General features: G+C 41.5%; 1 protein-coding gene across 1 annotated transcript in view; it reads left to right on the top strand.

Annotated features, from left to right (window-relative positions):
* The window catches only part of ERO1A (endoplasmic reticulum oxidoreductase 1 alpha), a 32,163-nt gene extending 20,018 nt beyond the window's left edge, over positions 1–12,145 (top strand). The window contains exons 8-16 of the mRNA XM_032222433.1: positions 209–255; positions 1,789–1,806; positions 2,684–2,710; positions 2,828–2,920; positions 6,258–6,504; positions 9,537–9,606; positions 9,804–9,890; positions 11,523–11,656; positions 11,815–12,145. Coding sequence (XP_032078324.1) covers positions 209–255; positions 1,789–1,806; positions 2,684–2,710; positions 2,828–2,920; positions 6,258–6,504; positions 9,537–9,606; positions 9,804–9,890; positions 11,523–11,656; positions 11,815–11,875 — 784 coding nt within the window. The 3' untranslated portion in view covers positions 11,876–12,145. The remainder of the gene's footprint in view (positions 1–208; positions 256–1,788; positions 1,807–2,683; positions 2,711–2,827; positions 2,921–6,257; positions 6,505–9,536; positions 9,607–9,803; positions 9,891–11,522; positions 11,657–11,814) is intronic.
* Positions 12,146–18,283: the final 6,138 nt, after the last annotated feature.

Below are 18,283 nucleotides of genomic sequence, written 5' to 3'. Positions count from 1 at the left end.
AACTATGGTACGTTCAAATGCTTCTCTCTAAATATTGGTCTAGTTCACTCCCTTTAGCCTTTAGACCTAAGTTAAAAGTGATTTTATTTGCTAGAAATTGCAATGAAAATAATTCAGTTCTATGGTGATCAATTGCTTTTAGTTATACATTTAACCAATATTATTTGTACATGGTTTTAACTATAATTAAAATACGTTTATCTTATAGGCCTCGCTCAGTAAAAAGGCCTTTAAATCCATTGGCTTCTGGCAGAGGTAAGCTTATCTTTCCATTATTTTTCAGAGAAAGTTGATATTGTTAGTGGACAGAGTTGCCATGTGTTTGCAAGTATTAGGGTTATTGATAAAAGAAGAGGGGCAAAATTCAAATTGGATTAACATTTTTCAGTGCGTATTAATGTCACATTTCACTATTAAAAAAAATCTCTAAACATGGGAGGGCAATCAAAAGAGAAAATGGCAAATAAGAATGGAATGGAGTCAAAAATAGGAAGAAAGCAAATAGAAGCAATATGTTCTTAAAATATTGTCCACTCAAGTGATTGAGGCACCAGGCTAGAAATCAGAGACCATGACTTCAGATTCCACTTCAGTCAAAAAATGCTAGCTGGATGACCCTAGGCCAGTTATTCTCTCCCAGTCTAGACCACTTCACATGGTTTGTTCTCACCTAGGCTTCCCCAAACCATGAAGCAGACTCCTTGTCCCAACAAAAACCCCTTTTTATTAATTTACTGTGAATTCCTCTCATTCACATCTAGCAAAGTCTTTCAAGGGTGAATTTTCAGTCACAAACCTTATCTGGCTTAGAGTGCTGCCAGGCCGATTTCTTCAAAACTTGGCAAGGAGTCTCCAAGAGTCATGAACCAATTAAGCGAACTAATTGTCTCCTGCAAACTCCACTCCCTTTTGCTCTTTTATTCCCTATGGGAGGAGCCATTCACTTTCCACCTGTGGCCATACTCCCAAGTCGATCCTTGTTCCTTAACTGTTCCCTTCATCTGGCAATTCTGCGCATGCGCACACTGGGAATAGGCTCCAGCTGTTCGTCTGTCTCACTGATGTCTGTCTTCGAAGGCAGCTGATAATTGTCAGACAGCCCTGGCCCCCTCTCTACCTCCGACACAGAGCCCTCATCAGAGCCTTCCCCAGACTCCAGGACTGGTCCATGTTCCTCCCCAACCTCCTCACTGTCCAAATCTGCTGCCAGCTCCACTGGCTGCTGGCAGGCCGCAACAGGGTTGTTATTATTGTGGGGAAAATAGGAGGAGGAAGGAGTATTAGATATGTCGTCCGCCTTGAGTTATTTGTAAAAAAAATAAAGGCAGGATATAAACAAAACCCTTATAGATAAAAAAATGTAGGCTACAAGGAGTATTATTAATACTGCAGGAAGTCAAAGGGTGGCCAAATAAGATTCTTTTTAGTATAGGAATAATGCTGAAGTATTTTGATTAGCTGCATGCCCCTCCCCATCAGTCTAGCGATCTGGTATAAATTGTGTAAGTCTGATCAATGACTGAACTAAAGCAGTTTCACTCTGAATCATGTAAGTCTGGGGAAAAGAAGCATAATAAATTCAGCAAGGCAAGATAAGATATGATCATTACTATTTTAAAACAAAGTAGTAGTTCTTGGGATAGAATGGAGATGGATGCTTTCAGAGGCAAATATTTTCTATTTTATCAGAGTGCTCATGCCCATTGAAGAAGTCTAAAAATAACTTAAGACATTTCATCTGATTGAAATGTAATCTCCTCCTTTTCTATTTTTAATTTGCTTTTACAGGAGTAAGAGAAAATGAAGGTGAGTGCATTCCCAGCAATAACCAAGAGGATAGATATATTGATGGATGTTAATTATTTGGGGGGAAAATGTCGGTATTTAGCAAAATGCACACTGACAGCCATTTCTTCTTCCCTTCCGTACACTTCATACTCACTCTTCCAAAATTAGCTGTGTGAGGACCGAGTTGAATTCATCCTTCTTCTTAACAATCCTTTATTCTGCTGTTGGAGGAATATGTTGGCAACGTGTACCAATGTATTAGCTCAGGGGGTCAAACTCAAGGCCCGCGGGCTGGATTTGGCCCATGGGCTGCTTAAATCTGGCTCACAGGAGCAGCCTGGAAATAGCAAAGGAATGGCCCATGGTGTTTCTGGCAGCCAAAATGGGCCATTGGGAGGTTGCATGCACACACCCTGTGCCCCATTTTGGCTAATAGTGCTGCAGGAGGCCGGCCAGGCCAAAAAGAGGGCACGGGGAGGCTGCACATGGCCCCCCTGTGCCTTATTTTGGCCGCCAGGGTTCTGTAGGAGGCAGCCATACTGCCTCCCCCCCTCTCTCTCACACACACACACATGTGGCTGGCCTTCGGAGAACTACAATGCTGATTCGGCCCTTGAAGAAATTCAGTTTGACACCCCTGTATTAGCTGATATGGTTGGAGCTAAGAAGTGGAAGAATTAAGACCATTTTATTAGTATGTGCAGCAGAAGGAGATGGGTGTACCTACTTCAGGGTTATGACATGCAATGTTGAGATGAGACCCTGCTTTTGGAAAAATTCTTCATATACTCTAGTAATCAACGTTGGCATTAGATGCGACAAATGAAGCTATCATAGATACATTTCTGTTGTGAGAAATCCTTTGTGATGGCTCTCTCTCTCTCTCTCTTTTCAGGGAATATGTTTTACAGCTGGTTGCAAGGTAACTGATTTTTTTTAACCACTTTAACTAACGCACCGTGGATTGCATTGTAGATGCAACATTGATTACACTTCTACCCTTCAAATTGCCATACATTCCTCTCAATGTTTCTTACAGATCTCTGTGTGGAGAAGAGAGCTTTCTACAAACTTATTTCCGGTCTTCACGCAAGCATCAACATTCATCTCAGTGCCAGATACCTTTTGCAAGGTTAGTGGTCTCATTTTCTTCTTAATGCTCCAGATGAGGGAAAGGGGAAGGGGAAGATCACGTGGTCATTTCTCCTGCTGCATTGCCACAGTGGCAGCCGTGAACTCTTGAGAGCTCACTTCACTTCCTTTGACAACCAAAATATCCCTTTGTGATTCCTTGCAAAACCTTGTATCCTAATAAAGCTGTACAAAAGACTCAAATATAGAAAGAAAGTGAAAAGATCGCAATGTACATGCTTGGGCAGCCCATCACTGAAATGCACTTGTCTCTTCTACCTGCTTCATTTGGAGGGATTCTGTTGATGATGTTGGATATAACTTTGCATGTATGAGAAAAGCAGCATCCATCAAATACCTAACCCTAACTCTCAATTTATTTAGGATTCTGAAGCACAGGTGGCATGCAGAGCCATTTGTCAGGGCATGCAAGGTGATGCCCTGTCAGCTGGCCAGCACCCATGCGCGTGCTGGCCAGCTGACCGACCTTCTCTTGAGGCCGTCCTCCCCCCGCCCCCCGAGGCTTCCCTGAAGCCTCCAAAGAGTGAAAAACTGGCCCTACGGGCAAACCGGAAATTTGGGAATGGACTTCTGGTTTGCTTATAGGTCCGGTTTTTGCCCTCCAGAGCCTTCAGGGAAGCCTCCTGAAGGTCCCTGAAAGAACCGGAGGTCAAAAATCGGTCCTAAGGGGAAACCGGAAGTTCGGGAATATGGTTGAAAATTGGCCCTATAGACAAACCAGAAGTCACCATTCCCGAACTTCTGGTTTCTCCATAGGTCCATTTTTGTCCTCCGGAGGTTCAGGGAAGCTCCTGAGGCCTCCGGAGGGCGTCCAGGCGGGAGGCTGTTTTCACCCTCCCCAGGCTCCTAGGAAACCTCTGGAGCCTGGGGAAGGCGAAAAAAATGCTGCAAAAGCGGGGTGGGTGGGTCACTGATCGCGTGCATGCACACGTATTAGAGGGGCGCACATAGCATTATGGGTGTGGCACACCGGCACACAACCCCTCTGTGCTCCCCCATTTTTGGCACGGCAGCCAAAAAAGGTTTGCCATCACTGCTCTAGTATCTGAGGCAGGGAAGTGAAGTTTATGGCAGAAGATCTATGGCTTCTGGGCCAGAAAGAGAACAAAGTGTGTCAGGTTTTGTTATGACTGTTCACAGATTTTTTTCACCCCTAATATTGATTTAATCAAATGACTGAGCAAAACAGAAAATAGAAAACAGAAGTTTTACAAGAAGTTCTGAGGCAACATAATGCAGGATGAAAGAGCCAAACCACACATAAAATAGGAAGTATGAGATCATTGAATGATAGAACGCCTTGAATTGTGTTTCACCTTCCAGCAGGATCAAAATTTAATTGCATCAGCCATACTGGCAAAGAAGCTTCTTTAATATTTTATTTATGTGTTGTTTTCCCTGATCTGGATGATTTGCTTTTTCATATGCTATCAAGAAGTCCCTAGCTGAGTAGCTGAGTCTTTTTTTTACCCTTATCAGTGAATTTAAGGCACGTGGGAACAAATAAAAGTGTATCTTTGAAGATACCACAGGGGGGACAGGGGAACCTCCCTGCAGTGACTGAAGGGTGGCAAATATATGAACGAGAAACAGGTTTTATCGATTTGATTTATAAGATTGCTCAAGTCCAAACCAAAGATATCCAGAAGGAGAAAGGTCATCCATTCTAAAAACAATATAACACACAAGGTTGGATTAGATTAGGTTTTTTTTTTAATCCTGCCTCTATTGTTTTTATAAGTAACTCAATGCAGCAAACCTATCTAATTCTCCTTCCTCCTCCTAATTTCCCCCAACAACAACCCTATAAGGGGAGTTGGGCTGAAAGAGAGGGACTGGCCCAAAGTCACCCAGATGGCTTTCATGCCTAAAATCGGACTAGAACTCACAACCAGGTTTCAGGTTTCAGGTTTTGTTTTATTTATATGCCGCCCTATTCCCAGCAGGACTCAGGGCGGCTCACAAACCCAAGTGGGGAAGGGAAACACTAGAACTACAAATACAAGCATTTAAAATAACCAACAGACATACAATCGAGAGGGGAAGGGAACTCATCAACCCCAGGCCTGCCGAAACAGCCAGGTTTTAACGGCTTTTCGGAAGGCCTGGAGAGAGGTTCCTAGCCTGGTGCCTCCTTACTTGGAGGAACAATCTGTTTTTACGGGACCTTCTAAATATAGAAGTTGGCAATGCTTCAAATCTCATCCATTTGATGGGACTTACAAAATGTGCTTTGTCTGTATAAGTTCCTACCTTCTGAAATAATATTCCCTAAGATCTGCTTGAGAGGTAAGTAGCCATACAAAGAAAGAATGAATGAGTCAATCAGTCAGAAAATTAATCAATCCCATTAGATTTTTTTTTTACAATATGATTGAAGTTGTCCATCTACATATATATTGTAGATAAAAGAAAAAAGCAGATGATTATGGGATGAATGGGTACTTTTTAAATGTTAAGAAACATTGTGGCCACAGAATGGTGTTCTGATGTGATGATGTCACTTAGCAAGTACAACCTCTTCTTCCTATAGCTGTGATGGGGAACCTATGGCACGCGTGCCACAGGTAACATGCAGAGCCATTTGTTAGGCCACGCGAGGTGTTGCCCTGTCAGCTACAGCGCGCATGTGTGCACTGGCCAGCTGACTTTGGCCTTCTTTTAAGGCTGTTTTTTGCCCGCCGGAGGTTTCCCTGAAGTTCAGGAATGGACTTCCAGTTTGCCTGTAGGGGCATTTTTCGCACTCCAGAGGCTTCAGGGAAGCCTCCTGAAGGCCCGGAGGGTGAAAAATGGCCCTATGGCCAAACCAGAAGTCTGTTCTTGAAATTCCAGTTTGCCCGTAGGGCCATTTTTCAAGCTCTGGAGGCTTCAGGGAAGCCTCTGGGAGGTGGGGGGGGAGATTGTTTTCGCCCTGCCCAGACTCCTAGAAAGCCTCTGGAGCCTGGGTAGGGGGAAAAATGGGTCTATCATGTGCCAAAAGTGGGGGGGAGGGGGGTTGCACGCACATGCACGAAGGGGGGGTCACACGCATATCATTATGGAGGTGGGCACGCCCGTGCATGACTCCCCTTCGCTCCCCTTGCTTTTGGCACTCGATGGGAAAAAGGTTAGCCATCACTGTCCTATAGCTTTGATTTGTTCTACAAGTCAGAATAATAAATACAACAGTCATGACCTTCTACCCTTGGCTGAATTTCAGCATCCAGTCTAGGAGGTCTACAGTTTGTATGCTTAGGATGAGATGGTTGAGGCTTGCCATGAATGATTCTTGAGTCATACCTTCAATCTTACTTTAGCCCTTTCTTTTCTTTTGTAAGACACGTGGGCAGAGAAGAAATGGGGGCACAATGTTACAGAGTTCCAGCTGCGCTTTGATGAGATCTTGACACAAGGCGAAGGTCCCAGGAGGCTGAAGAACCTGTATTTCATCTATCTAATTGAGTTACGGGCTCTCTCAAAAATCTTGCCCTTTTTTGAGCGCCTTGATTTCCAGCTTTTCACAGGGGACGAGGATCAAGATGTAAAAACCAAGAACCTTCTCCTGGAAGTTCTTCATTTAATTAAGTAAGTGCAATCCATTTCAATGTTCTTCTTTGGTCACTCCAAGTTTGGGGTGCTGTTTGTAATCCTTCTTGCTTGTTAGTGGTTATTTTCAATGGATTGTTAGTCTCCCAGAGTTGGATGTTGGGTGGGCATAAATTGAATACATAAATAAAATAACATAAACAAAGTCCTTGGGTTGATGGGATGATTGTGCTGCAAAGAGCAGGTTCTTAATTCACTTTACTGGTATAAAGTGTAACCAGTTCAAACAAAATGATTTATTTTCAGTGATTTATTTTCAAGGTATTATTGGAAGTCACTAAAAGCATTGTAAATAATTTCTGAATGTTAGAACAATATTATGAAAATGCTAAATGGTATTATAAATCTATTCATGTTTTGAGTGTATATTTAAAGCGTTGAAAATCACAGCGTTTTCTTCATCTTAACCACTGATGGATAAAAAGATTTTATTAATTTCCCATCTTCATTATTTTGATAAATAACACAAGGCAACTAACATACCTAATACTCCTTCCTCCTCCTATTTCTCCCACAACAACAACCCTGTGAGGAGAGTTGGATCGAGTGACAGGGATTAGCCAATGGTTACCCAGATGGCCTTTATTCCTAAAGTGGGACTAGAACTCACAGTCTCCTGGCGATTGACCCAAAGTCATCAACTTGGTTTTCATACCTATAATGGGACTAGAACTCACAGTTTCCTGGTTTGTAGCCTGATGTCTTAATCTCTACACCAAATATGAAGAACCAAGAGCCCATTTATTTGTTAATATGTACAATGATACATTCATTGCACACTGTGTAAGAGAGCCAAACAAATAACATTCCAGATGGATTCTGTAACTAAATTGGGCATAGAAATCAGGCATTCCAAAATGCAACCCACTCAGGAAAGGTTTCCTTGCTCAAACCGAAATGGGGCACTGCTTATTATACAATATAATACAATACAATAGCAGAGTTGGAAGGGACCTTGGAGGTCTTCTAGTCCAACCCCCTGCCTAGGCAGGAAACCCTATACTGTTTCAGACAAATGGCTATCCAACATCTTCTTAAAGACTTCCAGTGTTGGGGCATGCACAACTTCTGGAGGCAAGCTGTTCCACTGATTAATTGTTCTAACTGTCAGGAAATTTCTCCCCAGTTCTAAGTTGCTTCTCTCCTTGATTAGTTTCCACCTATTGCTTCTTGTTCTACCCTCAGGTGCTTTGGAGAATAGCTTGACTCCTTCTTTGTGGCAGTCTCTGAGATATTGGAACACTGCTATCATGTCTCCCCTAGTCCTTCTTTTCATTAAACTAGACATACCCAGTTTCTGCAACCGTTCTTCATATGTTTTAGTCTCCAGTTCCCTAATCCTCTTTGTTGCTCTTCTCTGCACTCTTTCTAGAATCTCCACATCTTTTCTACATCGTGGCGACCAAAACTGAATGCAGTATTCCAAGTGTGGCCTTACCAAGGCATTATAAAGTAGTATTAATACTTCACGTGATCTTGATTCTATCCCTCTGTTTATGTAGCCTAGAACTGTGTTGTCTTTTTTGGCAGCTGCTGCACACTGCTGACTCATATTTTAAATGGTTGTCCACTAGGACTCCAAGATCCCTCTCACAGTTACTACTATTGAGCAAGGTACCACCTATAAGGTACCTGTCCATTTCATTTTTGTTGCCTAAATGTAGAACCTTACTCTTTTCACCATTGAATTTCATTTTATTAGATAGTGCCAAATATTCAAGTTTGTCAAGATCCTTCTGTATCTTAAGCCTGTCTTCTGGAGTGTTGGCTATTCCTGCCAGCTTGGTGTCATCTGCAAATTTGATGAGTTCCCCATTTATTCCCTCATCCAAATTAATTAAGGGGTGTAAGTTCTCTGCATCTTTTTAGAACCATCTGTCCCATTAATTCTTTATTATGAATAGGATTCATCATACGAACCACAGATCTTACTAAATGAGACCCCTTGGTGTCCCATTCCAATCCACTCCTTGTTGCTAATGTCAGCTGTCAGCTTATGATGCTTGGCTAGCAGAATGGCAGCCATGACAGTGGTTTTCTCAAGAATAGGAACACACAACACTCTGCTTGTACCCAGCTTACCTGAGAGGTAACCTCCATGCATCTTTTCCTTCTGCATATCAAAATTCTGGTTTTTGATTTATGCCAGTTCAAGCAATAAAGTCTTGTTCATCTACTGCTCTCCATTTCAATGTAGGAAACCTCTTTTTCATTTGGCTGTTGTGCACTATAGGTTGTCCTAGATTTATGACTGTAATTAAACCATCATTAAACCTAGAATTATTTAACGACTATTAAGTCATACTTGTTGCTAAGTGAGTCAGCCCAATTTTATTACCTTTTTGAAGTAGCAATCAACAAATGCAGTGGTCATTAATCAAACCCATTGTTTGCAATAAATTTTTTTTTTTTTTGCCAACCAGAATTGGTAACACTCTTTGCTAGCATTTAATTGTCTGGATTTTTGTTGCCATGATTTAGCAGTCTTAATTAAAATATCTCAATTTTCGGGTGGGTGATAGTAACTTTTTAAAAGAGATATTGTTTTATCCTCTAAATAAACATTGCTTTTATGCTATTTCTAATCCTAGTTAAACTTATCTTCATTCTAACTGCAATTAAGGGCTAAAGGATAAACATGCTGGTCTCTCTTGATTAGTGCCTCAATGGAGTTTGGGGAGCATAAATCAAAGGTGTATTTAATTTATGGTTGTCATCTCCAGTATAGTTGCTGAAGGCAATCAGCTTTCAACATGGTTCACTGTAATGAATTGCAAACTTTGTGAAATACAAGGTGTAGCCCTGAAGGCAAATGGCAATAGTACAATAGTACATGGATCTCAAAATGTCACTAGAATCTTAAGATTCTAGTAGTTACAGCAGAAACCAATACAAAAAAAAAACCCTTAAAAGAACTACTGAAATTAATAACTGCTGATGAATAGAATTTTTTTCATTCTCTTCTACAATGACAGACCTTCATTATTAATAGTGTTTGTGTTCTGCCTCAGATCTTTTCCTTTGCACTTCGATGAAAATTCACTTTTTGCTGGAAACCAAAAAGAAGCTGCCAAGTTAAAGGTAAAATTAAGCCACTTTCTGGGGGGGGGGGAATACTTTTTGTAAGCTCAAACGCAACCCTGATGTGGTCCTCCATAAAATTGAGTTTGACCCCCCTGAGCTCAGTTACCAAATGGGGGAAATGCTACAGATTCAAATGAAAGATAATGAGTGAATTTTTAAATCATTAATTCATTAGTTCCTTTATTCTTTCTCAGGAGGAATTTCGGTTCCATTTTAAGAACATTTCAAGGATCATGGATTGTGTAGAGTGCCTAAAATGTCGCCTTTGGGGGAAACTGCAAGTAAGTTACTCCCTTACCTTCCCCCCCCCCTTTTCCTGTTTCTTCAGCTTCTTTGCATTGGTGGCCTTTGTTCAGGAGTGGTTCCGGCTTCTGTTACTGCTGGTTCGCTCAGGGGAGTGCTTGAGGCACGCTATGTGCACATGCACAGTAGTAAAAAAATCGCTTCTACATGCAGAAGCAAACAACAAGATGCCGCCAATAGAACCAATATGGAGGCGTGTCCGGTCAAGTTACTACCTACTCAGCCGAACTGGTCCAAACCGGTAGGAACCCACCTCTGCCCTTGTTTTCTGTTTCTGTCTTCTCGATTTGTACTAGAGGTGAATTTCTGCCGGTTTGCCCCGGTTCGGATGAACTGGTAGTAGCGGCGGCCGGAGGTTCCATCCACCCACCTGGATTCTTCTGCACATGTGCACAAGCGAACCAGTAGTAAAATAAATTGAAACCCACCACTGCTTTGTATGCATTTGTTGTCAAGGCTTGATCTTATGCATCCATAATTAGCCCATGTGTCTTTCTTCAACTTTCCTGTTCTCAGCCATTGTCAGGTATTATATTATTATACTTTTATTCCCCTCCCCTTTTTTTATATATATAGTTCAACGTGGTGAACATGCTTAGTTCTCCTGCCTCCTATTTTCTCCTCATCAACCCTATTGAATGGGTTGGCTTTAGCAATAGCAATAGCACCTAGACTTATATACCGCTTTACAGCCCTCTCTAAGCGGTTTTCAGAGTCAGCATATTGCCCCCAACAATCTGGGTCCTCATTTTGCCAATCTCGGAAGGATGGGAGGCTGACTCAACCTTGAGATGATGAGAATCAAACTTCTGAAATGCTGGCAGTTGGCAGTCAGCAGAATTAGTGCATTCTAACCAATGCGCCACCACAGCTCTTAGAGAGAATGACTGGTCACCCAGATGGATTTCATGAATTCACATTTTCCTGGTTTCTAGGCCAGCACCTTCAGTATCACATAACATTGGCTCTCTTTAAATCTTTTCCCTTCTCCACTCTGCACCAATTAGAGTCTCATTAGGGTAATGACGATGATGGGTTTTTTTAAAGGAACTGTAGCTAATACAAATACTGAATTAGCAAGATATATTACTAGTCAGTACCATCACAGCAAAAATATTCTTATTTTTTTGATGCACAATTTAAAATTCCTCTTCTAAGGTCAAGTTTGACATTCAGCAAATATCTTTGTATCTTTGTTGCAGTTGAAGACCAGTACAAAATAAAACTCAATAGTAAAAAAAAAACATGTTACTTATAAAAAAGAAGAAATTATAAAATTGATTGGACCTTCCAGTTGGTGCACTTTGTGTATCAATACACAAAGCAGATATAGCAGAATGTAACTATATTTAGGGCATCTGTCTATGTCTCTGTGTCTGTGTAATTTTAAAATAAGGAAGTTCTATTTCCTTCTTTACTTTTATATTAAAATTGTTTAGCTAGTGTAATATTTGCATGTTTGATCTGATAGGATGTTTGGAGGACCACCCATCTATTTAATACTTTATTTAAATTGCCCAGTTTTTACTTTAAAAAAAAAAGCTGATAGTGATCACAAGTTCACTTCCTGGTGTGATGTTTAGTTGAGATCTTGTTCCCACTGTGTACAGACTCAGGGCTTGGGAACAGCGCTGAAGATCCTATTTTCTGAAAAACTGATAGAAAACATACCAGAAAAAGGCCCTTCACATGAATTTCATCTAACGAGGCAGGAGATTGTGTCCCTCTTCAATGCTTTTGGAAGGTGAGTTTTGACACTTTCTATTTGAAAGATGAAATCAGTATCACGTATTCTCCAATTATGTTTCTTTTCCTTTCCACAGTCTCTTCCAGATTAGCTAAATAGAGATGCCATGCTACACTTACATCCAAATAATATATTTTTTTCATTGTCTGATGCAGGATTTCAACAAGCGTTAAAGAATTAGAAAACTTCAAGGAGCTCTTACGCCCTCTTCAGTGAATTGACCCTGATGGAGACCAACTTCCTTGTTTTATGCAGATTGGGCTCAGAGTTTATTCCTGCTGGTGTCATGCCAGTATGACCCTATTCTTGGCAAGAAGGGCTAAATCAACATGATTGTAAAAAAATGGTCACATTCTCTAGCTTACAAGTTTATATTTGGCTCTGGGGTAGCTGAAATATTCATGAAAGACTCTTCTTTCAGAGCAGGATATATATCAGATATTGGCCTTAAGCATTCTGATTTTTTAACACGCACACGCACACACACACACATATACACACACACACCATGAAGGTGGGAGAATTTTATCCTTCCTGATAATTGCTGAACTATGACTCCTGGCAACCTTTATCGACATGACTATTAGTGAGAGATGCCAGGAGTTGTATTTCACCCAATATGTGAAGGACTTCAGGTTCCTTACCCCTTGTTTACAAGGTTTCTTCCAGCCTGAAGGATCTTATCTGCTACTTATAAAAAGGCACACTGCAGCTATTCTATATATTTTTCTATTTGTGGAAGGAAAAGGCTAGTTAAAAAAAACCATGGTTACAAATGAGACTTGATGACATCACCTGGGTTCCCTGCAAAGCAACTGCATGATAAAATGCCTCATTTAGAAACACGATTAGAATCTTTTCATCTTACATAACAGTGTCTCTTAACAACAATTACTCTCTGCTTCAGTGTCCTTAAATAATCTTGTGTAAAATGCCCGAATCAACCTAGTCTCACAGATTTGAGTGGAATCCCAATCCATTTGGTGTAGATCCACTTGCCTGTTCAATATAGGAGTTGAAATGAAGGCATTCCCAGCAAGATGGCTCCCTCCTCTCACATAGTTTGCGTGTCATCTTTTGAAGCTGGTTGGAAGTGGAACTCAGGGGTGGGTTTCAGGCGGTTTGCGGCGGTCCCCGTGAACCAGTTGGTCGGCGAACCTGGAAGTAAGTAACTTCCGGGAACGCCGAAGGATTCACCCGCCCGCCCGCGTTTCTTACCCGGTTTTGACGAGTTCTGCGCTTCCACGGATGCGCAGAACACATACAGCGCCTGCTCGATCCTCCAGGAGCAGCTGGAGCATCGCACAGGCGCTAGTATGCATGCGTGCACTGCGCCCGTGCACGAGGATGCCGCCAGCCCCGTTCCAACCGAACCGGTTGGAACGGGGCGAGAAACCCACCCCTGGTGGAACTCCTGACTTAATACTTCCAGTCAGCTCCTGTTTATCATTGGGTTGTATGAGATGGGTCTATGACAATTTGCTGTGGCCAACTTTCCTCAGTCAACTTGTCATGGCCAACTCACTATGGCCAACTCGCCACAGCAAACTCACTGCAGGACAGGAGTTACACTAATACCAAAGAAATAGTGGAATAGAATAATTAAAGAAAGGAGAGACAAAAATGAAATGCAAATGACAAAAATGAAAATAATTTTAAATTTTATTTTAAATAATTAAATTGAATTATTAAATTGTCCCACAGCGAGTTGTCCTATGGCAGGGCTGTCAAACTCCTAGCCCGTGGGCCGGATGCATCATGCGTTGTCCACGCCCATGCCCGGTTTAGCGAAGGGGAAAAAAAGTCACGCTACATCATGTAATGCTGCCGTGACAATGCGAGTTTGACACACCTGTCCTATGCCAAGTCGGCTGTGGTGATTTGTCCCATGGTGAATTGGCCATGGTGAGTCGTCCCATCCCATTATGAGATCCCCTCTTTATTCTTCAAAAATAAAAGCCAAGCTCTGAGTCCAAAGCAACTGGTCTCTAACCAAACCCTCTCCAGAGATTCCATGATATATCTCTTCATTCCCAGCTGAAATAGCCATTAGCTGTATTGACTGGGAATGATGGAATTGAGACTACGTTGCTGGATTTTGGTACAATAATTTTTCATCATCTAGTGCCTACTAGATGGTTCAGAGCAATGCCGCAGAAGAACTTCAAGAACTGTTTGAAACAGATCTGTCTTTTCCTGGGACTGCCTGGTTATCTCTGCAGCTCCTGAGCGATTGCACAAAAATGCAGATTTGGTTTAAGGAGTTGTAGAAAAATGATTCAGGAGTCCTTCCCCTTCTTCCCTCAAATTCAGAAGCACCTTTGCAACCCTTTTAGCGGTGGTGGATTCCGGCTTCTTCTACTGCCAGTTTGCTCAGGGACGTGCTTTGGACATGTGTGCACTTGATGTGCGCTATGTGCGCATGCACAGTAGGTAAAAAATGCTTCTGCACATACGCAGAAGAAAAAACAAGATGGCGCCACCTACGGTGCCGCTGATAGAACCAGTTTGGGGGCGTGGCTGGCCGAGTTGCTACCTACTTGGCCGAAACGGTAGGAACCCACCTCTGCCTATTAGGATCCTTTTTTCCCCCCTCACTCTCTTTAGTTGTCCATTCCATGGAGTATGCTTACTCCACACAATCTTTTGTTGATTAAAGGAAAGATTAAAATGTTATACTGGTCATAAAACAAGATACTTAAAACAAATCTTTAACAGTGGAAGATAAAACACAAGTTTTGAATTTTATAGCTGTTGTGTTCCATTTTACAGAGCTATAGATTATGAACTTTTTGCAAGTTTTAATAATAATAATAGTATCCTTCAGAACTTGGGGTAAAATTATACCTTCATTTTTCCCTTTTAGCATAATCTACAGCATTTCCAGAGCAAACCAAGGAAGATGCCAGGGGTGAAGAAAATAATTTTATATCTGTATTATGATCGTATCTCATCTTGCTTCTTAGTGGGCTTGATGCAATTTTGACACTAGATTGCAACATTTTACATTCTGGTGTGAGAAGTTTCACTTTCCCTTCTTCAGAAAAGTTTCATGAAAAGAAAAGTCCATGTTTGCCATATTTGTTGCTTCGTGCCAGACTTACCCAACTTGAGGATGGTATTCCCCAGAAATCTTAGCAACAAGTAGCTGCTTGGGGAATTCTGGGAATTGAATCCATGGGCATTTCCCCTCCCACATTGGGAATTTTTTTTCCTGTTCCAAGATAAATATTTGCATAACATTGGGTGGGGGGGGGATTGTGATAAAACCCTAGGGAATTTCTTCCACTGAGCTAGATAGATTTGTAACTTATGTTTATAATAGCCTAGAGGACGGGTTTTTTTTTTTTTAATTTCCTGGAAAATAAGAGCTACTCAGGGAACTACAGTTAGAAAATCCCACTCTTGGACTTTCCAATTCCCTACTTTTCCCACAAAAGAGGGTCCTTCAGCAGAAACTGAATGCTTCAGATCAAGCAAGTCTTGTATTTCGGTAATCCTACCATTAGCTTTGAAACATCTACAGGACGTATGCTATTGTAAATTGGCCTCAGGCAGGAGTGTCAAACTCAATTTCATTGAGAGCCACAGGGGATTGACCACAGGGGGCTGGGGTGGGCGTGGTCAGAGTGGGCACGGCCAGCTCAACATCACTCCTGTCCGGAGCGCTTGTGGTGACCTGAGAACTCTGCCAGCGAAAATGGGCTCACAAACTGGTTTTTGCTGCAATGGCCTCCTGCTACCCTCTGCCAGTGAAAACTGAGTTTGGGAGGGCTGCGTATGGCCCTCCCGAACTCTGTTTTCATTGGCAGAGGGTAGCAGGAGGCTGTGGCAGCCGAAAACGAAGCTCGGGAGCCTGTTTTTGCTGGCAGAAGCAGCACAGGTCGGTCCTTTGCTGTTTCTGGCCTGTTTCCACAGGCCAGATCTAAGTACCCCATGGACCAGATCCGGCTCCCAGGCCTTGAGTTTGACACCACTGGCCTAAGGGGAAGGGCAGCCTTAATTTAGGCCTGCCCTTGAGATCCACAAGCTGGTGAGATGGGAACTGGGCATTTCAAGCTTAAAAGTAAAAAAAATAAAATAAGCAAAGTCTTTTTGGCCCTCACTACTGAATGTAATACTTTGGAGCTGCCTCTATATGTTTAATTTCTTCATATTTGTTTAGTAAAATGATGCTTCTTTGATTGCTGTCCTATTTTCAAGGAAAGCACAGTAATAATTTTGTCATGTACTTGAATTGCTCTTTACTGTGAAGATTAAAGTAAGACTTCAAAATAAGATTAAGACTACTACTTCCAAACCACCCCCGTTTCCTTCTTTTTAATTAATTCACCATAGAGAGGACTTCTAAGAGAATAATGCAAACTTTGCTAACTAGCCTTGAGGTTTGGGAGCTGAGGTGGACAGTACTGGAACGTACATGGAAGTACAAAACGTGGATATGACAGCTGAGTACATAAGTTGTTTACTTCTCTTTCTTTTGATGTTTCCAAAATGAGGCCAAGAGGCTTTGGGGGATTTGAAGGAATGGTTGTTGGAGGTGTTAACAATTTCACTGTGGTGATGGCATTCTTTAAAGGACTAGTAGTACAGTATACAATTGCAACAAATAATTAAGGTTGAACAAAGAGAAAATACTTTTTGGGAGGGTATGTTTTATTTGCAGTTTGCCTTTAACAACATTTTTTGTGGACTGGGTAATGACTGGGTTAACATATTTTTCACACAGTGCTCCCAATACTAATACAGTTACATATACAGAAATTTTGTCTTCCAACTTCTAACCTTAACGTGCTCATTATATTCTTTTATATTATATTTTTTGCATCCTGTTCATCGTAATACCTTTAGATATACCTAGTCCTAGTCTTTTAAATATTAGCAGAGATCTGCTATTTTCTAGCCATTTTCGCTGCAATGTCAACCGGAAGTCCCAACAAAGAAAAATTTTAATGGGGGGGATGTTCCTACAACATGCTTCCAAGTGCAGTTTATTACATCTTGAGCACATGCTGAGGGTAGCCTAACTCACCAAGCTAAAATGTAGATTTTTTGGGGGGGGGAGGGGGGTAAGCTGTATCTGTTAGAAGAGCCAGAATGTCCCTTTCAAGCATGTAAATTCTGATTTGTTACAGCTATTTGGAAAGTCACAATTTTAAATAGCTCTTCCATAGAATATTTATGGAAGTGCAATTTCACATACTTCAGAATTGTGATATAGGAATATACAGTATGGATGGGGGGGGGGGGTTAACAACTTTCCCTAACATATCTCCTTGTTTGCTTAAAGATATAAAGACATGTTTTAAAATAGTAATAAGTGATTGACATCCTATTTTACTGGAGAACATCTAAAAGCCTGTTTTGGTTTCTGTTCTTTTAGGAGGTATGTAAAAGTTGTTGGAGTTATAAGGATGCAGCCTTTGCCACACTTGTAGCCTTTTTGAAAGTCTATAGGCATTTGTACTTATCCTCCCTTATCCATCCAGTCTCAACTGTCAGTACCTCTCCTTCCATCCCCCCCCCCTCCTGCACCACCATGATGACTGATGAGACTTCTTGGATGAGAAGTGAAATGTTTTCTTCTTCTTCCTCAAGGAAAAAAAAAAACCAGTCCAGTTGCCTTGTGAAAAAGCTCCTTTGAGACCTTATCCAAGTTCTCCCCCCCCCTCAAGCTTATTTTTCTGGCAGCAGACCAGAAAAGTAATATTCTGGCAATTGGAAGATGACAAAAATAACCGAAGAAGTCAAATGTAGTCTTTTCACAAGATAAAAACAAGCCTCTTTATTTTAAAATGTAACATTACAATTCAAGAGAAGGAAATGAACGTGGTAGAGCCAGGGTTGCCTCTTTTAGCCTCTCCACAATGATTGGAGAGAAAAAGGCAAATAGTGTCAAACAAAACATACCTAAAATACCCCATTCTTGATAAAAGGCTTAGTTTCTTGATTATATATAAAAAGTAGTAACGGATATAAATAAAACACAAGACTGGCCCTCTTCAATGCAGTCAGAATTTCAACAGCCATGTGAATAAAATGGACTCAAATGCTTTAATAAAGAAACTCAGCTTATGACTGGAAGGAACAGCCATCTTCATTCAATGCAATTCAGTGCAAAGAGTGTGTGTGTGTCCCTTGGCCTTCATGCAATAGCTTTCCCTCCCAAGAAACAAACTTAAAGTGCTCCAAGTGCATTATAAAACTGATAAAAGGAGAAAGTCAAGGTATCTGGGGCAGAGAAAGGAGTAGCTCAACTAGTCTTTGGTGGCTTGTTGAAAAAAAGGGCAGACAATTCAAGTCTTGGCTAAATTTTTGCTACAAGTCAAGGACCAGTTAAGCAGGGAGGGAAGGAGAGAGGTCTTAAGAGCAAAGCCTTATAGTAATATGGTCAAGGAATGTTTGAAATAACTCAAGTTTCACGTGTCAATACTGAAAAAATTACCTCTCTCCTTCCTACCCCAAATTTTGACCACTGTGCAGCAAATAGTTCTCCCGGCACATGTGAAATGCTGACTGCTGTGCCCATGTGATTAATACCTGAAGCTTTTCCCAGCACATCCAGGGAAGTCAACTCAGTGGTCCAGCCTAACTCAAGAGGAATAAAAAGGGCACTGCAGCTGT

The sequence above is a fragment of the Thamnophis elegans genome, chromosome 1 (genome assembly GCF_009769535.1).
Source record: "Thamnophis elegans isolate rThaEle1 chromosome 1, rThaEle1.pri, whole genome shotgun sequence".
NCBI lineage: Eukaryota > Metazoa > Chordata > Lepidosauria > Squamata > Colubridae > Thamnophis > Thamnophis elegans.
Note: the sequence above shows the minus strand (reverse complement) of the source record. Positions and strands in the feature narration are given on the sequence as shown.